Consider the following 23,422-nt stretch of genomic DNA (forward strand, 5'->3'; position numbering starts at 1 on the left):
GGCGAGTATTTTAGCATGTAACTTGACATCTATGTTGAGCAGGGAGATGGGGCGGTAGCTGGCACATAGGGATTCGTCTTTTCCTGGTTTTGGCAAGACGTAGCGGATCGCCCTGTCCGGGGAGAGAAGCAGGGGAGAGCCGATGGTGCTGGTAACAGTGAGGAATAGGGAGAGTTGTGGCAGTCTCGACCAAAATTTCAATTGAAGTTTTGTGTTGGGGGGAAAGGCCTCAGTGATCGGGGGGTACCTGATATCGATGTTGACCGAAATCCAGATCTCCAAGATGTAGAGCGACCAGGGGTTGGTATCAGTCTTGACTGTTGTGTTCATCCAGAGAGAGGAGGGTGGAGAGGGCACGATCTAGGACCAGCAGGGCTGTTATGGGTGTGTTGAGCGATCCCTTCCGCGGGTCGGGGTGCGAAGTAGCCTTCCATCTGGTGGGCCCGATGGTGAGATCGGTGGAGGACTATCCGGCAGACGAAAATCCGCATACCATTCCGGAAGATCCATGGGGGGAATGCCGAGCTGCTCGCAACCTGCAGTCACTTTGGCACCGACCCGACTCTAAGGGTATTATTCGATCAGGAGTGCGATGGGCACACTGGATGTTGGGCTTGGGAGAAAGGGGACGTCCGTCTCTTGCTGGCGGACATTATCTCTTCTACCTGACCCTGCGAGTGGTGAGAGGCCTTCAGCCATTGTGACACTTTACCTGTAACAACTGCTATACAGTACGGGCCCCAACGATGGTTAGCCTAGGACATTGCTACTGGCCAGTAGTCTAGAGAGGGTCAGTGACTGTCTGAAAGTGAGGTATTAGTGCTACATATACTCAGTTTGAGAGTAACATCTGAGGTAATCTGTCTTTACACCCTTTCAATATATACAGTATATAGCTGCGGTTACTGAGTGTCAGAGTGCCTTTGCCTATTACCGAAAGTTCTTCATGTAATTTTTGGCTTGATGGTTGCATTGTTTTATGCATATAGATCATTAAATCTGTTATCAAATTCTAAGTTTCTACAGTTGTGTGAACAAGTGTTGGCCCCCTTCCTGATTTTTCATTGTTTTGCACGTTTGTCACACTTTAATGTTTCAGATCATCAAACAAATTCAAATATTAGTCAAAGATAACACAAGTAAACACAATGTGTAGTTTTTAAAGGAAGGCTTTTATTATTAAAGGAAAACAAAATCCAAACCCACATGACCCTGTGTGAAAAAGTGTTTGCCCCCTAAACCTAATAACTGGTTGGGCCACCCTTAGCAGCAAGAACTGCAATCAGGTGTTTGCGATAACTTGCATTGAGTCTGTTGCAGCGCTGTGCAGGAATTTTGGTCTACTCATCTTTGCAGAATTGTTGTAATTCAGCCACATTGGAAGGTTTTCGAGCATGAACCGCCTTTTTAAGGTCATGCCACAACATCTCAATAGGATTCAGGTCAGGACTTTAACTAGGCCACTCCAAAGTCTTCAGGAAGCAGAGCGGTGGCCTGTCCTTGCCCTTATTGTATCACTACCACCAAGTAGCCATCTTTGACCAGATACAAGGGTGGCTGAAACCTAACCCTCCGAAACTTTGGGTGGCTATGGAGTGGTATTTTGCAAGAGAAAAATATGTTTGAAATGTTACTCTTTCTTAAACTTATCCCTAAGCAGTTTAAATCGTTTGTACCCTAGAATACAAACGACATTGGCGGCATTGGGTGTCCCTCCCCCTGTGCTCCAAACAAGGTTTGCCTTCTACGGTGTTTAACACTCCCATATCTTTTTTGGAACAATATATTCTACATCTAAACACTAAATCATGGCAAAAGAAGGGGTATCCAACTTATCTCGGATTTATTTTGCCAGGACCAAGTGTATAGCTTTGCCGAACTCCAAAGTAAACACCATCTTACAAGTTCAGATACTTTCCAATAAAAAATGTTCTTATATCGCAACCTATCCCAAGTATGCAACCTATCCTATAATTATGGATACTTCTTTGTGTAATTTCTTGTGTGAGGATACATGGACGCACAAAGGTATTTCCCTGTTCTACAACACCCAAGTTGGGTGATAGAAAATCCTTTCATAAGACCTCATCAATGAGGAAATGGGAGGAGGATTTATCCGCTGCCTACTCTGATGACCAATAGAAGGCTGCTATCAGGATATCGTATACTGGCTCTAAGTGCTCTGACCACTGGGTATTACAACAGAAAATTCTACATAGGTGGTACCATACACCATATAAACTAGCAAAATTTGGCAAGGGTCACTCATCATTGTGTTGGAGGAACTGCAACAAGATTGGCTCGTGGCACCATGTTTTCTGGTATTGCAAGTCTGTTAGATCCTTTTGGAACCATATCTTCAAGCTAGTGTCAGAACTGGCTGAGAGCGCGGTAGCCCCTATGGCAGCCTTAGCCTTGCTCCATTTGTCCATACAGGTTCTCCCGCTCTGTGCTAGAACAGTTATCTTGCATCTCCTCATAGCAGCTAAGATGCTGATCGCCCAACATTGGAGAGACCCCTCTCCACCAAATTACAATGATGTCACCCATAGGTTGAACCTCCAATGTGCCTATGAACGTATGTTTGTTTAGAAAAGCGGTAAATTTAACTCCTACCTTACAGCATGGGAGTGCTGGATTAAACACCCTATGTATAAAACTTGAAGATTTTGGGAACCTGCATGTTTCCCTGAATATTTCCATGTAAATTGTGTACAATATTCTCCTTGTACCTGTAATCATACCTGTCTTTTCTTTTTGGTTGCTTTTTATTTATTGTTTGCTGTCTTTTGGTTGACAAAACCCTAATTAAGTAATTTAAACAGAGAAAGAAGGTAAAAGATGTGAACTACTTTAGAAATTGACATGTGTACACTGTGTGAAAAATAAATTACAGTTCACTATAAACTACAGTTGCGTTAAGTAGAGTGGCAAATTTGGATTTTGTTGTATATTTTTCCCCCAACTATTCATTACATATGAGCCTTGCACAAAATGAATAACCTCTTAGAAGAAGTAATGAATTGCATACATTCATAATTACTTGCTGCTCTGACTTTAGCTTCTGAGTCACAAAATCATAAGAGCAAACATTACCATTGGACAGCTGAAATAGCAGATTTTGACCATTTTTTGTCATCTTTGGATGACAAATATACATTATATGTCTATGAGTACTTTTATTGATTCCCAGCTTTTAGCTTCTCCAACTTCTCTTTTAGCTTTTTGAACGAAGGACGTTTTGCTGGATCGTCCTCCCAGCAGCTCCTCATTAGGCTGTAAATTATACATGGGCAACTTTCAGGGGCCTCCAAGCGGTAACCATTGCATACCCTCTCATAAACCTCCTTTACTGTCTGTAAAAGGAAACAGAGGATTAATTTTTTTATTATACCGAAATATTGCAAAGAACAGTAAAACCTAATTACCATACTAGGGTATGGTCCTCGCCCATAAGCATAAACTTCCCACAAAAAGATCCCAAAACTCCACACATCTGATCGGGAAGAGAATTTCTAAAAGTTGAGAGAGAGAAATATGTAATTAAATCTAACAGATTGATTTTATAAAGTAAAAACACAGAGGAAGAAACACGGATGGCTAAGAAATTACTCCTCACATTGTGCAGCAGTGCTTCTGGAGCAGTCCACTTGATAGGAAGACGTTCGCATTGGTCTTTTCGCAGTAACTTAGACTGGGAAAGCCCAAAGTCACTGACTTTTGCAGTCCCCTGCCCTGATATCAAAATGTTCCGTGCAGCCAAATCACGATGTACAAGCCGCTTTTCTTCCAAATACTCCATTCCTTCAGCTACATCCCTACGTTTAAAAAAAAAAAAGAACAGGGAGATATCAAAATGCTAAGTACATGTTCATTCATGCATTACAGCTCTTGTTAGCAAGTATATGGCCACCAAGTTAAAAAGCAGCAATAACGTGTTTTAGCAGAAATACGCATAGTACATAGTATCTGCTGTAGCAATTCTGACCTTTAAGTAATGTCTGTGATACTCATAAAGGCCAAGGCTGTCCCTAAAATGAGGCAGCCTGAGGCTGTTGCCCCAGGCAGCATCTCATTGGGTCATGTGGGGGGAGTGGCAGGTGTGCATGACGTCCCCTTTCCAGCCAGAGCGTCCCAGGTTGCTAAGAGCTCCCTCAGTGAAGTCACTAGTTGCTAGGAGCTGAGCGGGACACTGTGCACCACAAACCGCCCCCATCCGTCCCCCTCAGAACCCTGAATTTCCACCATGACCCGCTGGCACCCCCCTTCAGAACGTGAACCAACAGTAACTAAACCCCCCACAGGAACATGCAACGCGAGAACCCCCCTCGTTTATGACTATAAATAATGATGACTTCATAGAAGGTAAGGATGTACATGTATGAATAGACTTCAAGTTTTATCAAGTGTTCTATTCAAAAGGAAAATGTACCGTATTTGCCGGCGTATAAGGCGACTGGGTGTATAAGACGACCCCCCTAATTTTCCACTTAAAACATAGGTTTTGGGCTATACTCGTCATATAAGACTACCCCACTTCCGAGGCAACACCATTTAAAAACATCATGGATGGATGTGCGGTAATACTGTATGTACGGTAGCTTCAGCTACATACAGTATACCGCGCTGAGCCAATCATGGCGAGCAATGTATTCTATTAATGAATACAAAGCTTGCTTGGATTGGCAGAGGTTGTGTACATCACTCGCCGTGACTGGCTCAGCTACTGTATGTAGCCAAAGCTACCGTACATACAGTATTACCGCATATCCAGCGGGCTGACAGATTAGGGATGTTTGTTGTGGGCCAGCTTAGCCTAAACAAACTAAAGGTATACATTGTATACCCCGCGTATAAGACGACCCCCGATTTTCGGGGGATGTTTTTAAGTATAAAAAGTAGTCTTATACACCAGCAAATACAGTAACTGCTAATAGGAACAATAAATGACAAACTCTTCCTCTGCTATCTGTATTCAAAAGGGTCATGAAATTGGAGCATGCTAATAGGACTGACAGGATGTAGAGCACCAGCAGGTGTGTGTGTAACTGCATACCAAATGGGTAATTGTCAATTGTTTACTGTGAGGCCAGGTTCACACCTGGGCGATTCGTGACCGTGCGGAAATTGTGCACGAAACCACGCGGATGGCCACGCTGTCACGGAATCGCACACCGCCGCCGATCGCGCTGGCGGTGCCATTATTTTCTAATGGCACTCCAGTCGTGCCAGGCAGATTGCACGGATTGCGCTGGTACATTACACAGTTCACTTTGACACAGATTCACATAAGGACTAGCTTTACATTTTCATAAATATTATAAAGCCTTTAGCTTGTTGGGACACTTTATATATGTTCACTTTGTAGTATCGCATCTACACATTTAAGGTCAATCATTTTTGAAGCTTGCACTGTGTTTAGTTATATTTCTGTTACAGTTTGTATGTTCTATATATAGTTTTCTTTGTGTAAGGGTTGCACTTAAGTTCACTATCTGTGAGGTAAGGTTAGCGCGGCACATTTATTGTTTGCTTTTGTGATATCTGGCTTTTGACCTGATTAAGTGTTTGCTGCTGGTACAGAGTGTTGGCGCGAGTTTAGAGTATGGTGCAAGCACTAAAAAATTACAATTTGTCCTTAAATGATATGGGAGATATCTGACAGGAAGGGTCTACAGCTGGCAATACACGGTACACCTATAGATTAACTGCAGATTTTCTATGGCCAGTTTAGCGTAGATGGAGGAATCTGTTGCACCTTTTCCATCTGACTATAGAAAATCTGCAGATAATCTATAGGTGTATGGCCAGCTTTAGGCATATCAGAGGAAGATCTGGTTATACAGCTGTCATAGGAAACAATGTGGCAAATAACATCTGCAAGCATTTAAAATAAAAAAAACCTGTGTATATAATTGTCATAGGGTAGATGGGCTTTAAGGACTACTGTTTGCTAACACTAAGATCAAAAGTGCTGAGGAGCGTTGAAGTGTTTTATGATAATTCACAGACACCTCCAGTATGAATTTTTTGATGACCATGTTTTTCACTCATTTACAGGGTGAAGGCAGCCGAGTGAATAACCGAGCTGATATGGCCGAACAACGTTCGGCTATTCACTAAGGTCTTCGACTCAGCCAATCCAACATCTGGATCGACTGAGCCGAAGCTCCAGCAGCTCACTCGCTGCCGTTCGCCCCTATTCTCAAAGGGGCTTAACGGCAGTGAGTGAATAGCCGAATGCTGCCGAGGGCCATTCGGCTCGGCTATTCTGCTCCGTACCTCCATGGTACCGAGCAGAATGGCAAATCAGTGAAAAGAGCGTTAAAAAAAAGACATTTGCAAAACGGATTTAACATTTGTTGAAAAAAGAGGAAGATTAAAAACAAATGTTTTAACAAAAAAAAACAACTAGCTCCGTCCAACTGTTTCCTATTAGCTGGCACCTGCTAGAGTCTTCAAGCTGGCACCTGCTAGAGTGGCCAAAGAGAGCCGAAGGATCAGCCGAAGCTATGGCTGGATCCTTCGGCTCTTTAGTGAATAACATATAAATCGGATGTACACATTGTCTAGGAGATGTAATGTGACCAATCTGTCCTCTGGACATTATTGCATAGGCATGTTTGGTATCTACTTGATTGTTATTATCTGGGGCATGTGCGCTCATATAAAACTCACTCTCATTTTACTTCACTCACCCTTCTGCTTCTCTTGACTTCTGGGGATATCTCTCCCAGTCCTGGCCCTATGTATTCTAATATTCACCCTCCAAACCAGCACTCCCTTTCCTCTGGCAGCAGCCTCAATCCACACACCCTAATTTCAAATACCCTGCTTCCTAGAACAAGTGCCCTCTGGAATGCCCGCTCTGTCTGTAACAAGCTCATCGCTGTGCATGATCTTCTTATCTCCAATTCTTTTAACATGCTTGCTGTTACTGGCTTCAGGAATCAGATCTAGCTCCCCTGCTGCCCTCTCCCAGGATGGCCTCCACTGCACGCACTTACCAAGAGCCAATTCACAGGAAGGAGGTGGAGTGGGAATCCTATCCCCACAATGCACTTTTCAAGTTCTGCCCTCACCTCCCTCCCTTTCCCTCTCCCTTTGAGGATTGCTGTAATATGCCGGGCTCCTGGACCAGTATCTCGCTTTCTTGATGACTTCTCTGCCTGGCTACCCTACTTTCTCTCCTCTAAAATACCCACTATCATTCTGGGAGACTTCAACATTGCTACTAAGATTAACACCCCGGCTACCACTCAACTTCTCAACCTAACCTTTTCTTTTGACCTAACAATGGACACACTCACTAAACTCCCTCTGATGGCAACATTCTAGATCTTGTGTTCTCTCACCTATGCACTCCCTGCAACCTCTCCGATTCCCCTTTTCCCCTCTCAGACCACAACCTTATCAGTTTCACGCTCACCCTGTCCCCAACCCTGAATCCCCCTAATCAGCACACTGTTACCCAGAGAGACCTTTTATTTATATAGAGGCCATATTCAAGAGCCTTGTGCTTTTAGCATAGCAGATTTAGACCTGGTTTCGGGCTTATCCTAAGCGTAGAATAGCAACATTATCATCTTTTCTACTTTTAACTCTCTACTTTTAACTCTCTATGTCCCCCACCGCCTCGCCCACTGACTCACTCTCTGCCCAGGACATTGCCATTCATTTCAAAATCAAAATAGATGCAATCCGAGATGGAATTGCCGGTGTCCAGTCACCTTCCCCTATTGCTGTACCAGTCCCACTATTACACTTGCTACTTTCCTCTTTTCACTGTGTAACCACCAAGGAGGTTACAAAGCTTTTCTCTGACTCCTGCCTCACCACTTGCCCCCTGGACCCTGTTCCCTTAACACTACTTCGGTCACCCTCTTTACTAACATTTTCAATCTTCCCCTCTCTACTGGCATCTTTTCTAAAACATGCACTAGTCACACCAATACCCAAAAAACTAGGGCTGCAACAACTAATCGATTTATAATCGATTATTGAAAAAGTTGTCAACTTTTTCAATCATCGATTAATGGGTCTCTGATTAGTTGGCCCTGTTCACGGCCCCACCCAAGCTGCACGCCACACCTCCTCCCCACCTCACGCTCGCAGCTGCCAGACCCGCCCACCCGAATCCACACGCCGCACCTCCTCCCCATTGTATTCCTCTATAGCTGGTGGTATTTTGCATTGCGCTGTATAATGTACTATTGCTGGATTTTGTAGTTATCTATAGCCGGTGCTATTCTGCATTCATTGCTGTATAATTTTACACTTTTAATTTCACTATATTGCACACCACACTTTTTCTTTTTTACTTCCACCGCTCCAAGCTTGCTCCTGTGACGGACTACAATCTCAATACAAACTAGTAGTCCCATCACTGGAGCTATTTTTTAAAATGTATTTGATTTTTTATCCGATTAACCGATTAATTGAACTTAATAATCGGCTAACTAATCGATTTTGAAAATAATCGTTAGCTGCAGCTCTACAAAAAACCTTCACCGGACCACACCAACCATAACAAACTCAGACCAATCTCCTTACTCCCATTCACCTGCAAACTCCTAGAACTCCTAACCTACAAACGCCTGTGCCGCTACCTCACTGATAACAATCTCCTCAATCCCTTACAGTCTGGCTTTTGCCCCTTACACTCCACTAAAACATCCCTCCTAATACTCTCTAACACCTTGCTAACGGCTGAAAACAATGGCCACTATGCCTTGCTCTTGCTATTAGACCTTTCTGCATCTTTTGACACAGCTGACCACCCACTGCTCCTCAAAAAACTCCACTCGCTTGGCCTACAAGACTCTGCTCTCTCATTGTTCACCTCCTACCTATCTAAGTGCTCTTTTAGTGTCACCTACCAATCTACCTCTTCCCCTTTCTGTTGGGGTTCGCCAAGGCTCTGTCCTTGGATCCCTTCTGTATCTACACCTACCTTGGTCAGTTGATCATCTCACGTGGCTTCCAATACCATCTCTATGCTGATGACACTCAAATATACTACTCCACTCCACAACTCACACCCTCAGTCTCCTTGTGTATCACCAATTTACTAACTGACATATCAGTCTGGATGTAACAACACTTCTTAAAGCTCAATCTTTCAAAAGCTGAGCTCATGGTATTCCCTGCCCCAGGGCGCCCTCCCCTAACTTTTTGATCAGGATTGATAACACAACTATCCATCCCTCCCCCATGCCGAGGTGCTAGGTGTCATCCTTGACTCGGACCTCACCTTTCTGCCCCACATCCAATCACTGTCCAAATCCTACCATCTTCACCTTTGTAACATCTCCAAAATATGCCCCTTCCTCATCAATGAAACCACAAAGCTACTCATCCACTCACTTGTTCTCTCTTGTCTTGACTATTGTAACTCCCTCCTCATTAGCCCACCACTGCACAGGCTATCCTGTCTTCAGTCTATCATGAATGCTGCTGCTAGACTCATCCACCTAACCAACAGCTCAGTATCTGCAACCCCCCTTCTGCCAATCCATCCACTGGCCTCCAATCGCTCAAAGGATAAAATCCAAAGTATTACCAACCACTTACAAACCATCTAGGCTATATCTCCAACCTTTTCTTATAGTATCACCCTAACCGTCATCTCCGCTCTTCCCAAGACCTCCTCCTTTGTCAACACCTCCTATGCTCGCCTCCAGGACTTCTCTAGAGTCTCTCCCATTCTGTGAAACTTCTTATCTCTCCCATTCTGTGGAACCGCCTATCTCCTACTCTGAGTACCTTTAGGCGATCACTAGACAGGGCCCTCTTTACCATCGTGTCTTAAATTGTATTGTAAATGTAATGTCTTCCGTATATTGTAGAGCACTGCGCACACTGTTAGCGCCATATAAATCCTGTATAATAATATTAATAATAATGAAGAAAAAAAAAAAAAACCTACATTAAGGAGGAAGCAGTATCGCCCCCATGAAAGCCGAGCTCTGTCCTTCACTTTGTTTTTCAGAGGTCAAACACAAATGTATATACAGAATACATTTCTACATAAAATTGATATGCTGTAAAAAATAATAAATACATTTGCAACTCACAAGCAAAAAAAGATAAGCTGCTGTGGTGGCACCGAAACACGACCCCTCGATCTGAGATAATTTCCAAGGTTTCCCTTAAAAGAAAAACAAGATAATAAGGACTATATCTTGACTTTGGAAAGTTTTCTTTACCTTTTGAGGGGATGGTGTAGAATTTCCTTACCTTACTCATGAATTCCATCACAATATATAGTCCATTGTGGAGGACAACTCCCAGCAGATTTACAAGGTTCTTATGTTTAAGTGTCCTGAAGAGACAATGATTTTACTATTATATAGTTCAAAAACAGTTAAATTTAGAGCTGATTTTAGAGTTTATCTGGAAGTGATTAAGTTGAAAACATTTCCCCAGGCACCACCTTAAACAGCTTTTTTTTCCTGCTGTCATAAATGGACACATTTATGACAGAAGCCAGCAATATATTAAACCATGGCTATTTCAGACCTTTGCAACTAGAGCAAATCACCCACTTTAACTTGTGTAGACTCATGTGCGAAAAACGTTTTAAATGCTTGTGTACTAACCAAAAAACAAGATTGTTTTCCTGGGACAGATTTGTATTCATTTTGGGAGCATATTTTTTAGAAATAATTGAATCAAAGCATAAAAAAATAAAATAATGAACTCTAGCCACACTCCTAGTCCAACCTAGCCCTAATCAATCAAACAATATCTAAAACAAAGGTTATCCATCGACATAAATCAGATTTGTGATCTTCCTAAAAGCTCTTCTCAAAATCACCCATTTATTGAGACAACTGTGTAATGTCTATGGAAAGCGCAACACTACCACAGACAATAGAGTAACTAACTGGAAGTGGGAAAAAAAGAAGTTTCAGAATTTTCTCTAAAGAATTTCAGTGTAAGGGAAAGGATGCTAAAAATACTATATATCCTAAAGCTTTAAGTGTTCCTCATTTTATGATTCCTTTGAAAAATACTGCATAGTATACTGATTTGTCTCCCTTTGCAATCTACCATTGAAAGTAGAAATGGTAAGTAGAAACTGCAAGTAGAGGCAGAGCTAGAGAGCAGATAGATCATATGACAAAACAGCGTGCTAAATGTACTGTTTGGTCAATCAGAGTTCTCTGTCACCTTGTGCTGTTCTCATTGGCTTACAGTGTTACCTCCTTTTATTGGGCCATTTAAAGACATTTGCGTCCTTGTTTTTAATCCACGGCATTGTAGCTTTGTCTGTGTGTTTAGGTTCCTTGACCTGCTGAAAGTTGAATCATCAACCCACTCTCTGCTCTCTTGTAGTCTGAAACAAGTTTTACTTTTGAACTGTATTATAGTCCACCCATTTTGTCCTCACACCCAACTATCTTTCCAGTCCCTGCCAGTACAAGGTATCCACACAAAGGGATACATATACTGTAGATAGTGTTTACAAAGGGAAAAGCATGGATGACTTTCCACAATGCATAACATTGCACTATGGTCAAATGTTCAATTTCGGTCCAATTAGATTAGTATGTGTCTCCTACCTATTTTCTACCAAACTCTACACAGGCTTTGATATGGGTTGTTTTCAGCAGTGGCTATTAGTTTCTCACATCTCAAATGTGGATCTTTCCATCTCTTATTATTGGCTTATTTCCTGCTTTTTGCACTAATGCTCACCTTACTCCCCTCCCCGGCCGTTTTGGTGACTCTAAATAACCTCGGGCCGATCGCACGTCCCTGTGACGGCGACGATGCATTCGGATGTCTGCCCTATCATCTTTTGATGGTACTTTCTGTGCCTACCATGCTGACCACGGGTAACGGGGAATCAGGGTTCGATTCCGGAGATGGAGCCTGAGAAACGGCTACCACATCCAAGGAAGGCAGCAGGCGCGCAAATTACCCACTCCCGACTCGGGGAGGTAGTAACGAAAAATAACAATACAGGACTCTTTCGAGGCCCTGTAATTGGAATGAGTACACTTTAAATCCTTTAACGAGGATCTATTGGAGGGCAAGTCTGGTGCCCGTAGTTGGATCTTGGGATTGAGCTGGCGGTCCACCGCGAGGCGAGCTACCGCCTGTCCCAGCCCCTGCCTCTTGGCGCCTCCCCGATGCTCCTGGGGTGTTCCAAAAACTGGTGTAGTTTTTTTTTTAGTGCATGTTATTTTTTAATTGCAAATATTTAGAGGGTTATTCACAAAGCTGTCGAAGGCAGCCGAGTGAATAACCGAGCCGAAGTGAACAGAGCCGAAGGACGTTGTCCACTCCGGCTCATTACAGCTGCTTTCAGCCGTACATCGGCTGAAATCCGCCGTACATTGGCTGCCTTCGGTCAGCCGAACATGCTCTGCCTTCGGCTGCTGTACCGGCTATTGTGAATATTCAGTCGAACCGAAGGGCAGGCGAAGAGAGCCGAAGGATCAGCTGAAGTTATGGCTGTATCCTTCGCTTCATAGTGAATAACTCTCTTAGAATATAACATTATGGATTATTTTGTGTAGGTCAGTGACATACTGTACATTCCAATTTAAATCCATTTGAATTCAAGGTGTATATACACAAAATGTGGTAAAGTCCAAAAATGGGAAATATTTTTCAAGCATTAAGGATGCCTTTTCTACTTTAATTAGTAGAATTACTACTTAAATTATTCTCCATTGATCGGGTCAGGAAGAAATTTTTTCCTATACTGTAAGATTTTGCAGATGCCCTTTTAGTTGTATTAAAATGATCACTGGCTGTCTGTATGCCTAGAATACAGGCTTTCACAATTATTTATGCTACCTAGAACAAATAGAACACCTAAACTTCTGTATGCTAAGGGAGGACAAACAGAGAATAAAATATGATCATGACCAGGAAGGCATGCTGTACCTTCTCTGGAAATACCCTAAATTAGTGCTGTATTGATGTGGTGATGTCCAACATAATAATGAGACACTCCAACTGCAGATAGAATGTAATCCTCTTATTTGATAATTTGATACTGATCCTTGATCACTATACTGTGGAGACTGTAATGAGAACACTATTTGTTGCTAGAAAACCAATACAACATACTCTATATATCCAATAACAATTGGTCCAAGAAAAAAAAAATGATACTACATCAGACTCAGCTGTGGACCTGTCTCCTGTGGTCTATACATCCTGACAAAAGGTCAATAGGTCCAATATTTTTGTCTACATTTTGACCTGATATGTATGGGTGTTTATACTGTGTGTTCTGTCTCCAGCTTATTGGTGGTCTTTCAAACAATGGATGGAGGGTGATGTTCTGTTTGGTTACTGTTATTATAGTATCATGTGATCTACATTTGGTGCCTTGTCTGTGTCAGCCGCCCTTGTTTTCCTGCCCCTTATCCCCCTTTTTGGCTTTGAAATGTAAAAAAAAAGTGTAAAAATGCAATTACAACATTTTATAAAATGTTTTGGAAGTTTGAAATTAAGAATTTTAGGCCTTTTTCACTTGTGTTTATTATGTTACTATCGAAATTAGCTTAAAGGAGAACTATGGGGTTAGGGCTTTTCCCCATAGTTGTCCTTAGGGTAATGGGAGGACACAAACTAGCGTCCACCCATCACCCTAAGCTCAGTATAGCTGTAGCTCGCGCTATACTGCGGTGTCTCAGTATACCGCGAGGTGTAGCTCGCGGTATAATGAGATGCCGCAGCTGAAGCAGATCCCGGCAATTATGTCTGGATCCGCCCAGCTGCGTGAGTGACAGCTGGCTCTGCCTATCTAGAGCCAGCAGAGGCAGAGCCAGCTGTACCCGCCCCCTCCCCCGTCCGTTCTGCCAGTCAGCGCTGGAGGATCGGAGCGGGGAGGGGGGAATCCAGCCACTCCCCTGTCACGCCAGAGAGCTGTGACAGGATCGAGAAGTGAGTGAACGTCGGTATGTGTTTGCTCACTTCACGATCTACTGAGCCGACCTGTGACAGTCTCATTGTCACACGTCGGCTAGAACTATGAGGTGAGTGAAAAGCACTCACCTCATAGTTCTCCTTTTAATCACATATGAACATCAGTAATAAAGTGAACATTTAGCCATGAATAAAAGACTGTCTGTAACATGCTATATTTTGAAACTCTTAAAAACTACTGGTAGCTTTTTATTGTGATGTTGAAATGAAACATTCTTTCTATGTTTAACCTCCTTCTTGATTGCTCAAATGTATTATACTCACGTCATAATGGCAGTTTCTGCCAAGAAGCTGTTTGTTGCAGTGATGTCGCATTTAATGTTCTTAATGGCTACAGGTTGTCCCATATATTCCCCTTCAAGGACATCTAAGGAAAACATAAAGGACCACAAAAACTATCAGTCCCAGGAGAACAGAACGAAAAACTTTCTGATTATAAAGATAAAATATTTCTGTTGATACCAGGGGCATAGTTAGAAATCACAGGACCCCATAGCAAAATTTTGTATTGCCCCCCTCCCGCAAACCGTACCCCCCACCGTATATCGACGGTATAACGACTGCCAATACCTATGGTATTGCATTTGCATTGCAGGCCACTGAAAACAAGGTGTATTGCATTTTCAACATATGCATTCTACATATAATATATAGATGCATTTGTTAAAAATGCAATACACCTTGCAGCAAGTGTTCGGTGACATGCAATACAGATTTTACATATATATTTATTTGGAATAAAAGTTTTATTGTATGATTTATAAAGTACTACAGTAACTCCTATGCCTGTTCTGCTCCCAGTCCCTTCTGTCGCCCCCAGGCTCCAGCATGCATGCATGCAGGTGGTACCACAACCTACATGCTCAAATCTTGATGCATTCCGATTTTCCTATTCTCTTGTTAGAACTTTATTGAAAGTCATGAATGCTATTTCATGAAGTTCTATCGGCACAGCACTGTGCAATGTAGTTGTATTGCACTGCACCGCTGTGCTGAAAAAAGTACAGCCTGCATGACTTTTTTTCAGCACACATCACCACAGTGCAGTGGTGTGAACTGAGTCCATTTAAAATAAGGCAAATTGCCTTGTCTATGCATTGGGGTAGCGCTGGAAAAGTTGCAGCCCCAATGCATCTTTAGTGACTTTAAGACCTCATTCACATGGGATGTTCTGGCATTCTTGTGGCAGGAATCCCAGGTGGCCCATTTAGATGTGGCCGCTGTACTCATTGAAGTTAATGATCAGTTTACAGCAGCTGCACCTGTAAGTGGCAGTCCGCATGTAATGGTATGCGACGTCAAAGCCGAAGTAAGAGCCAAAGAGGAGATAACTCCACCACTGCACTGCTACACTGGGCTGGCTGGCAGGAGTCATAACAGTTCCTTGAGGCAACAAATGAGAAGCTGTGTGTGGCCGTAGAAATCAGGACCCCGTTGCCCTGGGCCCCATAGCGGCCACGTGAGTTGCTGTGGCAGTAGTTCCGCCACTGGTTGATACTACATTAGAACCGAACACTTAGGCACCTACCTACTTATAAACATCTGGCGAAGGTGTAATCCGTAAACGAAGGAGCACGGTATACCCAATAACATAATTGACCAAATTTGGTCATGTCCATATTTGGTTAGTGATGTCATGGGGATTTGGGGTATACAGGCAGTCCCAGAGTTACGAACATCCGAGTTATGTATGACTCCTACTTACAAACGGAGGTCCCAGGCTGTTCAGTGGACTAGTGAGTTGTAATGCTACCGTGCTCGCGACGATGTTCGTAGTACTGTACCTCCTGTACATTACAGGTTGTTAGACGTGCAGACGAGGAGTGCCGGCCTCTTCTTCCAGGTCTGGTACTGTACATTACAGGAAATTGTACAAACAACTGTCCAAATTGCATTTAAAGTAGAACTCCATGCAAATTTTTTCATTTTTGTTTTGTTTTGGTTAGTATGGTGTGGGATTAGAGCCACTGTGAGGACTGCAAAACAAATGTTACAGGGGGTTAAACCTTCCCTATGCTATCTAAAACGAAAAAAAAAATTTTGGCTGGATTTGCAAAGAAATTTACCTGTTCCAACTTGCATACAAATTCAACTTAAGAACAAACCTACAGTCCCTATCTTGTTCATAACCCGTGGACTGCCTGTACCCCATCCCTTTGTATACATTCAGCTGTGGGACCCTGGATCTGATTGAGCACTTGTCTCTGTCAGGTGTGAATACGTGGTGTGTTTGTTCTTTCGGCAGGTCACCAGGTTTCATTTCACATGGCAGGGGGCTGGTATCCCTTTATTTTTAAAGGAGACTTACAGTTTTTGATAAGCCCCTATCCCCAGATGCCTCTTACAACTACCAGGCTAGGGTTGTGGGAAAGAGGAAGAGGCAGAGGCGGCTCTTTAATTGGGCGAGTTAGGCGACCGACTAAGGCCACACGCTCACGGAGGGCCTAGCGGTCACCTAACTCGCCTAGTCTAACGCTGGGGTAGGCATAGTCAGCGCTGTGGAGGGATAGAAAAAAGCACCTTCGTCGGTCTGAGTGTCAGAAGGGCAACCCTGCTGGGACTTCCACTCCACATTCCCCTGCTGGGACTCCACTCCGTATGCAGCCCAGCCTGGTTTTATTACGTGTGGCAGTGCAGCCCCAGCAGCAGCGGCAAGAGCAGGAGGAGAGAGGACCGAGACGGTGATCATCCAGACTGGCAGGCAGCATAAGGTAAGGAACCAGGGCAGCTATGGCGGACTCACTGCAGAGCATGGGGGCAAGCAGCTTGAACGGGACACAGATGAACCGGGAATCTGAACACTGTATTGAAAGATAACATTTTCAGATTGCCGGTTCATCTGTGTCCCGTTCTAGCTGCTGTTGATCAGAACTGGCCCAAGGAACTGTTATGACCCATGTGAAAGGGGCCTTAAATTCCACCTTATATTCCCACTTGCTACACACTAAACTAGGCAAATGTCCCCTTACAGTCAGAGACAAATTGCAACTTCATATATCCACAGAAGATTGGGGTGATGTGCTCTTCTCATTTTTCATATTGCCAGAAATCAATAATCAGCTGCTTCAATCTTATATTATACACCAAATGGGAGAGAGGTATGTCCACCTCTGTTTATAACCTTAAACAGATTCTGTGCATGTTATTTGGTGTTGCCTGGTTATAATTGACTTCTGGAAGGAATGGGGGCAAACAGCTAGAATGGGACACAGACGAACCAGGAATCTGAACGAACACTATATTGGAAGATATAATGTTCAGATTCCCGGTTTGTCTGTGTCCCGCTCTAGCTGCTGTGGAACTCTAGGTCCACAAGTCTGAACAAAGCTCAGCAATTCCCCACTATCACCAATCCGAATTGAATATAACAGCTGGAATATGACATGGTGACTCTCTTTGGTGGGTGTCAGGAAATAATGGGATTACATGTCACCTTGTTATGGGAGTTAGGTGTCTTATCCTGATGTGATCTATCAGTCCTCCTTCTGCTATCTTCCATCTGCCCCTGCTGAGATCCTCCATCTGTGCCTGCTGCGATCTTCCATCTGCACCTGCTGAGACCCTCCTATCAAGACATCAGGCAGCACCCCAGTGCATAGTAGCAGCAACGAGTATGTAGCAAATTCATATACTATTCTGCATTGCTGTATAATGTATCACTGGGATTTGTAGTCCTCCATAGGAGGTGGTATTCTGCATTGCTGTATAATGCATTGCTGGGACTTGTAATCCCTCTACAGCTTGGAGTCAGTGGCAGAACTATCAGGGTTGCAGCGGTTGCAGCTGTGACCGGGCCCTGGTGCTCCACCACAGTCCTAAAATCATTACTTTGTATTGTTTTAGAAAAACTGTCACATGACACTAAAAAAAGTATCTTGGTATCGGCGAGTACTTGAGGAAAAGTATTGATACTTGTACTGACTCGTGTGACTGTGGGGGGACATTTGTAAGCTCCTTTGCTGCAGAGACTGTTGTGACTGGGTTAGTTTTTTTCTGTACTGCACTGTGGTATATGCAAGAGGTATAGTTCCTTAGGTCCTCCACTGTGACTAATTTGTTTAGCAGAGCATACCGCATGTGCCACAGCCAGTGGCGCAACCAGAGTTATGGGCGCCCGGGGCAGAACATATTTTTTTCGCCCCCACACATATTATATAAACATCCACTGGAACTGTACCCCCCACCCCCACACATATCAGCTAAGGAACTACAAGTCCAAGCATGCCATCATTGTCCCTGTACACCCCCCCCCCCACACACACACATATCACCCAGGGAACGGCAATATCTGGTTGTTGTACAGGGGCAATGAGGGCATGCTGGGACTTGTAGTTCCCTAGCTGATATGTTATGAAGCTGTATTCCACCTGAAAGTACTACAATGCCATTATAGAACTAAGAATAGAACATAAAATAAAACTTTTTTTTTCTAATACTCACCTGATTCCTGGATCCACCAACAAGCGCAGCCTCCGTCTACCACGCTGTTAGAAGCTGCATACAGCGTCTGCTGGTTACTACTTAAACCGACGCGCGCAGTGTGCAGCTTCTGAGAAGATACGCTATTAGCATAGCGGGGAAGGCGGCTGCGCATTTTGCATAGCTCCAGCTACGCTAATAGCATATCTTCTCAGAAGCTGCGCACGCCGGTTTAAGTAGTAACCAGCACACGCTGTATGCAACTTCTAACAGCGTGGGAGACGGGAGGCCGCGCTTGTTGGTGGATCCAGGAATCAGGTGAGACTCCAGCACGGCCGCATAACCTGCCATAACGGAGCCTGTTGCCTGCTGCCTTAATCTGTTTGACAGTCGGCCCGGCAAGCGCCCCCCGCCATCTATGCGCCCGGGCAAACGCACCCCCCACCCCCCGGTTGTTACGCCACTGGCCGCAGCAGATGGTAATACACAGAACACACTCGCAGGGAGAAAATAGAAGCGAGCCCAAAAACGGATCTTTAATTAACGAAGCAGAACTGGAGAATGAGTCGATTTGAAGCCTCACCTTTTGTGGTGGATCAGGAGGGGCGCCACCATTACAAAAAGAGAGCCCAGAAGTGTGGGGTGGGGGCAGGGAGTGTGTAAATGGAGAACATCTACTGGGGGGGAGAAACTTTGAGTCTTCGCCCTGGGTGACAGAATGTCTAGCTTCGCCACTGACTGTGTGCAACCAGAAATGCTACCAGCTCACTGCCATCCTGTGCCCAAGCGCCCACATGTAGGTTCTGCAACTCCACACAACCTAAATGCTGGGCACCGGGCAATCTAGTCCCCCTGCTGTGCCTGAATGTCACCTCAGCGAACTCTTTTGGCCGTCTCTCCTTGCTCTTTCTCCTGGCGGTCTCTCCTCGCTCTCTCCTGGCTGTCTCTCATCTCTCTCTCCCTTGGCTGTCTCGTATTTCTCTCTCTCCCCTGGCTCTCTCTCCTGGCTGTCTCTCCTCGCTCATTCTTCTGGCTGTCTCTCCCCGCTCTCTCCTGGCCGTCTCTCCTCGCTCTTCCTCCTGGCTGTCTCCCCTCCCTCTCTCTCTCTCTCTCTCCTGGCTGTTTCTTTTCACTCTTGCTTGTATATTCTGCAAAAACAAAATGCTGCCCGGTGCTAGAGTGTTTGGGTTTCACTGGAAGAAAAGGTGGCAACCCTAATCAGCTCACCTCCCAGAGGCTGAGGGCGCCAGGAAGGGGGGGAGGGAACCTGTGTAGGCAAAATCCTTGCACCGGCCCTGGGCCCTTCCGCTGGACATCCACCCCGCTCTAATCACTGATCATCACAGTACACTTTTCATTATGGTTTGCATTTTTTTTTCATTATGGGTGTAAGTGGGGGCCTCACATTTGAGTTTCGCCTAAGGCCTCACAAAGTCTAGAGCCGCCTCTGAGAGGAGGTTACTAGTACATTGGTATGTTCAGCTAATCATTACTTCCCAGCCCATTGTGATTATCTTCCAAGACAGTGGGAGTAAAGATTTTACCAAATCCAGATGTGGATTCCTAGGCCACAAGGCCAAACTTACCCTGGGCTTTAAGGTCAGATGAGGTTTGTCTAAAGAGTGAACTGAATTGTCCCACAATGACAGAATATTGTGTTGTAGGGGTCTGGAGATGAAATTAACAAATGGCTTAGATCCCCCATGGCAAATTGTAGAATTGGATGACTTCTAGTAGACACGTGCATGGCCAAAAATTTTATTTCGTTTTGGATTTTTTTTTTATTTTCTGAAACTCTAATCCATGCGATATTTTTTATTCAGAATTTCGGTCGATCCGAAGTTTATTTTCAGAATTCAGATCTATTTGAATGGAGTTTAGTATGTTGTTAAACATGTAATAAAAAAAGAGAAAAAAAACCCACAACACAAAAAAACCAATGTGGGTCCTTGCGAAAGGGGGCACCCAGATTCAGATAAGTGTGATATTGTGCCCCCTCTGAGGTTATTTTGAGGAAAGTAAATAAATAGGAAATTATATTAGAACTGTTTATGGGGTGATGAGGACAGAGCATCGGGACATGGAGTGATAAGGACAGTACAGGGTAGAAAAAGGATTTTTAATAGGTGATGGGAACAGAGTATGGGGACATAGGGTGATAAGGATGGAGCAGGGGAGTAAAATTTATAAGGGGTGATGTAGACAGAGGATGAGGTTATTGGGGGCAGAGAAGGGGAGAAAAATACTTTTTTTTTTTAAGGAGGTGATGGGGACAGAGCATGAATCATTTGAAGATGGGGACAGAGCAAAGAGAAGTAAAAGGGTTTTTTTAAGGGGTGATGGGAGAAAATACTCCCAATGCATTAGCATTGACGTTCCTCTTGTGATCCAGATTACTGCATTTGTACTTGTGCAGCCGCTTTTAACTCCCCCCACACCTGGGAACCAGCTAATAAGTGGCAGAACTGCACGTGAGTTAGATGCTAATGTGATGCGATCAGCACTGCATCCAAATCCCAAAGCACCCGCACACCTCTTACCCCTGTGGGCACCCGGTCGAGCAGGTCCAGGTCCGGCCCTGGCTGCAACCCTCTCGCACCTGCGCCCGAGGCGAGTGCCTCACTCACTTCACCCTTCGAATGGCCCTGGGTAGGGCTACAAACTGCAAGTGTTGGGTGCTCACAGGCGAGGTCGCATTGATGCATTGGAGAGATGGGGACAGGCAAGTATGCATGCTTGATGTCCACAGACACTAGAAAGCCTCTCTGATAGAGGGAGATGACTGATTTGGTGGATTCCTTGCAAAACATTGGTAAGATCGAATGTGGATATTTTAGAGCCTGTAAAGATATACAGTACCTTTTTGAATATCGAAGCCAGACAAGAATAAGACCAAAACAGCATTTTCAGACAGCATATCGCATAAACTTTTTGTGCAATGCTTGCATTCTTTAACTACTTCCCGGCCAGCCGCTGTGTATACACGGCCGGCTGGGAGCTTCTTGGATGTAACTGGGCGTGTATACACGTCCTGTTACATCCGCCCGCGCGAGCGGGAAATGCCCGTTATTTGAAAAGAGGCAGCGATGCCCGTTAATATACAAGCGATCCGCCGGCTATAGAGCCGGCGGAACGTTTGTATGAGGCCCCGAGACGTGCGCCCCCCCCTCCGCGGCTCTCCCCCTCCCGCTGTAGAGCTGGTCCCGGGCTCCGGTGTGAACCCGGGACCAGCATAGTGCCTCTGTCACAGGGGATCAGAGGGAGCTCGGTACACGAGGTCCCTCCGGTCCCCTCTCCGGTGTATATTACATCACTTCCGCATTCTCGTGTCACTCTCCAGCTTCAGATGCTGGAGAGAAGCTGATGAAGCAGATCTCTGCTTCATCAGCTTCTTCAGGGGGGTCCTAGGTGACATTAGGGGTCTTGGAGACCCCTGATGTCTCCATAAAGAGGACCTGTCACCTCTTTTGCTATCACATAAGGGGGTTTCTCAGCCCCCTCTGTGATAGCAATAAAGTTAAGTGAACAAAAAAAAAATTGTAAAAAAATTTAAAGTTTCCCCCCAATTTTTTTTAAAGTTACACAAAAAAGAATTAAAAAAAACAAAATTTTTCTTAAAGTCCCCACCCCTACATACACGCATGTAAACATGCGTCAGCTGCGCATACCTGCGAAAACGACGATTGCGCCTATTACGCCGCACATGTTACATATCGCCGCGAACGTCGGAATGAGAGCAATAAGTCTAGGGCCATCAATCACTGATAACACTAAACTGATGAGCGGTAAAAGGTTTTAAAGCGTCGCCTATGGCCAATTTTGGGTATGCTAGTCTTTTGCGATTTTGCGAGTGCGCACAATTTTTAAGCTTAACATGTTTGGTGTCTATTTACCCGACGTGACCCCATCTTTTATATTTTACCAAAAAAGTGGGTAATATTAGTTGTTTTATAACATAATGTAAAAAAAAAAACTTTTTTTTTTCTAAATTTTCACTAATTTCTCCTGAATATAGTAAAAAATAAAACCCGGAGTAGTGATTTAAATACTACCAAAAGAAAGCTCTATCTGTCCCCAAAAAATGGTATAAAATTAATTTCAGTACAGCGTTGCATGACGGAATAAATGTCAGTCAAAGTACTGCAGCGCTGAACACTAAAAAATGGCCTGGCCAGGAAGGGGGTCTAAACACCTGGTCTTCAAACGGTTAAAGGCAGCAAAAGAGAGTTGAAGTATTGGGGCAGGAAGTATGTCAGATATGCACAAGGGCACAGAATAACCATACAAGTTATGGAGAGAAGGGATTAAAGCAATTAAAAAACCCTTACTTTTGAACTTTTCTGTTACCTTCAAATAAGACACTATTTGGATGGTCTGTGGCAAGAATCCCTGGAGTTTCTACGTAAAACCTACTTTGAATGTCTTTGTGCGACAAATCCTCATACGCCATGCTATCTTCTTTATATGCCCAACTCTTGGTGAACTCCCAGCCACCTACACCTTCGTATGTAGCTGCATGGGAATCTGACCTGGGTGGGGACATGTGGACTGCAGATCTGAACTGCTACTCCTAGAAGTTCTTCTACAGTACGAGCTAGGGATGTTCAAATACCAAGTACCGTACTCGGTACAAGTACAAGTACAGATTCTTTTCCGAGCTCCAAGACTAAACTAGAGAAAAATTCAAAAAGTTAGGAGGCAGCTGTCATTTTTAAAGGAGCATACGGAGCTCCTGGGATTTGTGAATCCCTGTTTTAATGTATGATTACCGTATTTGCCGGCGTATAAGACGGGTTTTGAGACCTTAAAACATCCCCCGGAAATCGGGGGTCGTCTTATACGCCGGGTACATACGGAAGGATACGGTATACTGTATGTAGATCGGCTACATACAGTATACCGCGCTGAGCCGATCACGGCAGGCTTTGTATTAATGAATACAAAGCCTGTATTCATCAATACAAGGCCTGCCGTGATTGGCTCAGCGCTGAGCCAATCAGGGCAGGCTTTGTATTAATGAATACAAAGCCTGCCGTGATGAACTCAGCGG

General features: G+C 44.2%; 1 protein-coding gene and 1 long non-coding RNA gene across 2 annotated transcripts in view; one reads left to right on the top strand and one right to left on the bottom strand.

Annotated features, from left to right (window-relative positions):
- Positions 1-3,179: 3,179 nt before the first annotated feature.
- MATK (megakaryocyte-associated tyrosine kinase) overlaps positions 3,180-23,422 on the bottom strand; it is a 54,630-nt gene continuing 34,387 nt past the window's right edge. The window contains exons 7-12 of the mRNA XM_018562196.1: positions 14,218-14,320; positions 10,240-10,324; positions 10,077-10,150; positions 3,620-3,818; positions 3,429-3,515; positions 3,180-3,356 (exon numbers count right to left, since the gene is read on the bottom strand). Coding sequence (XP_018417698.1) covers positions 3,180-3,356; positions 3,429-3,515; positions 3,620-3,818; positions 10,077-10,150; positions 10,240-10,324; positions 14,218-14,320 — 725 coding nt within the window. The remainder of the gene's footprint in view (positions 3,357-3,428; positions 3,516-3,619; positions 3,819-10,076; positions 10,151-10,239; positions 10,325-14,217; positions 14,321-23,422) is intronic.
- On the top strand, positions 11,709-13,588 carry LOC108791666. Its single transcript, XR_001941518.1, has 3 exons — positions 11,709-12,055; positions 12,241-12,248; positions 13,578-13,588. It is a non-coding gene; the product is annotated as an uncharacterized LOC108791666 (long non-coding RNA).

This window comes from Nanorana parkeri, unplaced genomic scaffold, assembly GCF_000935625.1.
Source record: "Nanorana parkeri isolate BGI_ZX_2015 unplaced genomic scaffold, ASM93562v1 scaffold565, whole genome shotgun sequence".
Classification (NCBI taxonomy): domain Eukaryota; kingdom Metazoa; phylum Chordata; class Amphibia; order Anura; family Dicroglossidae; genus Nanorana; species Nanorana parkeri.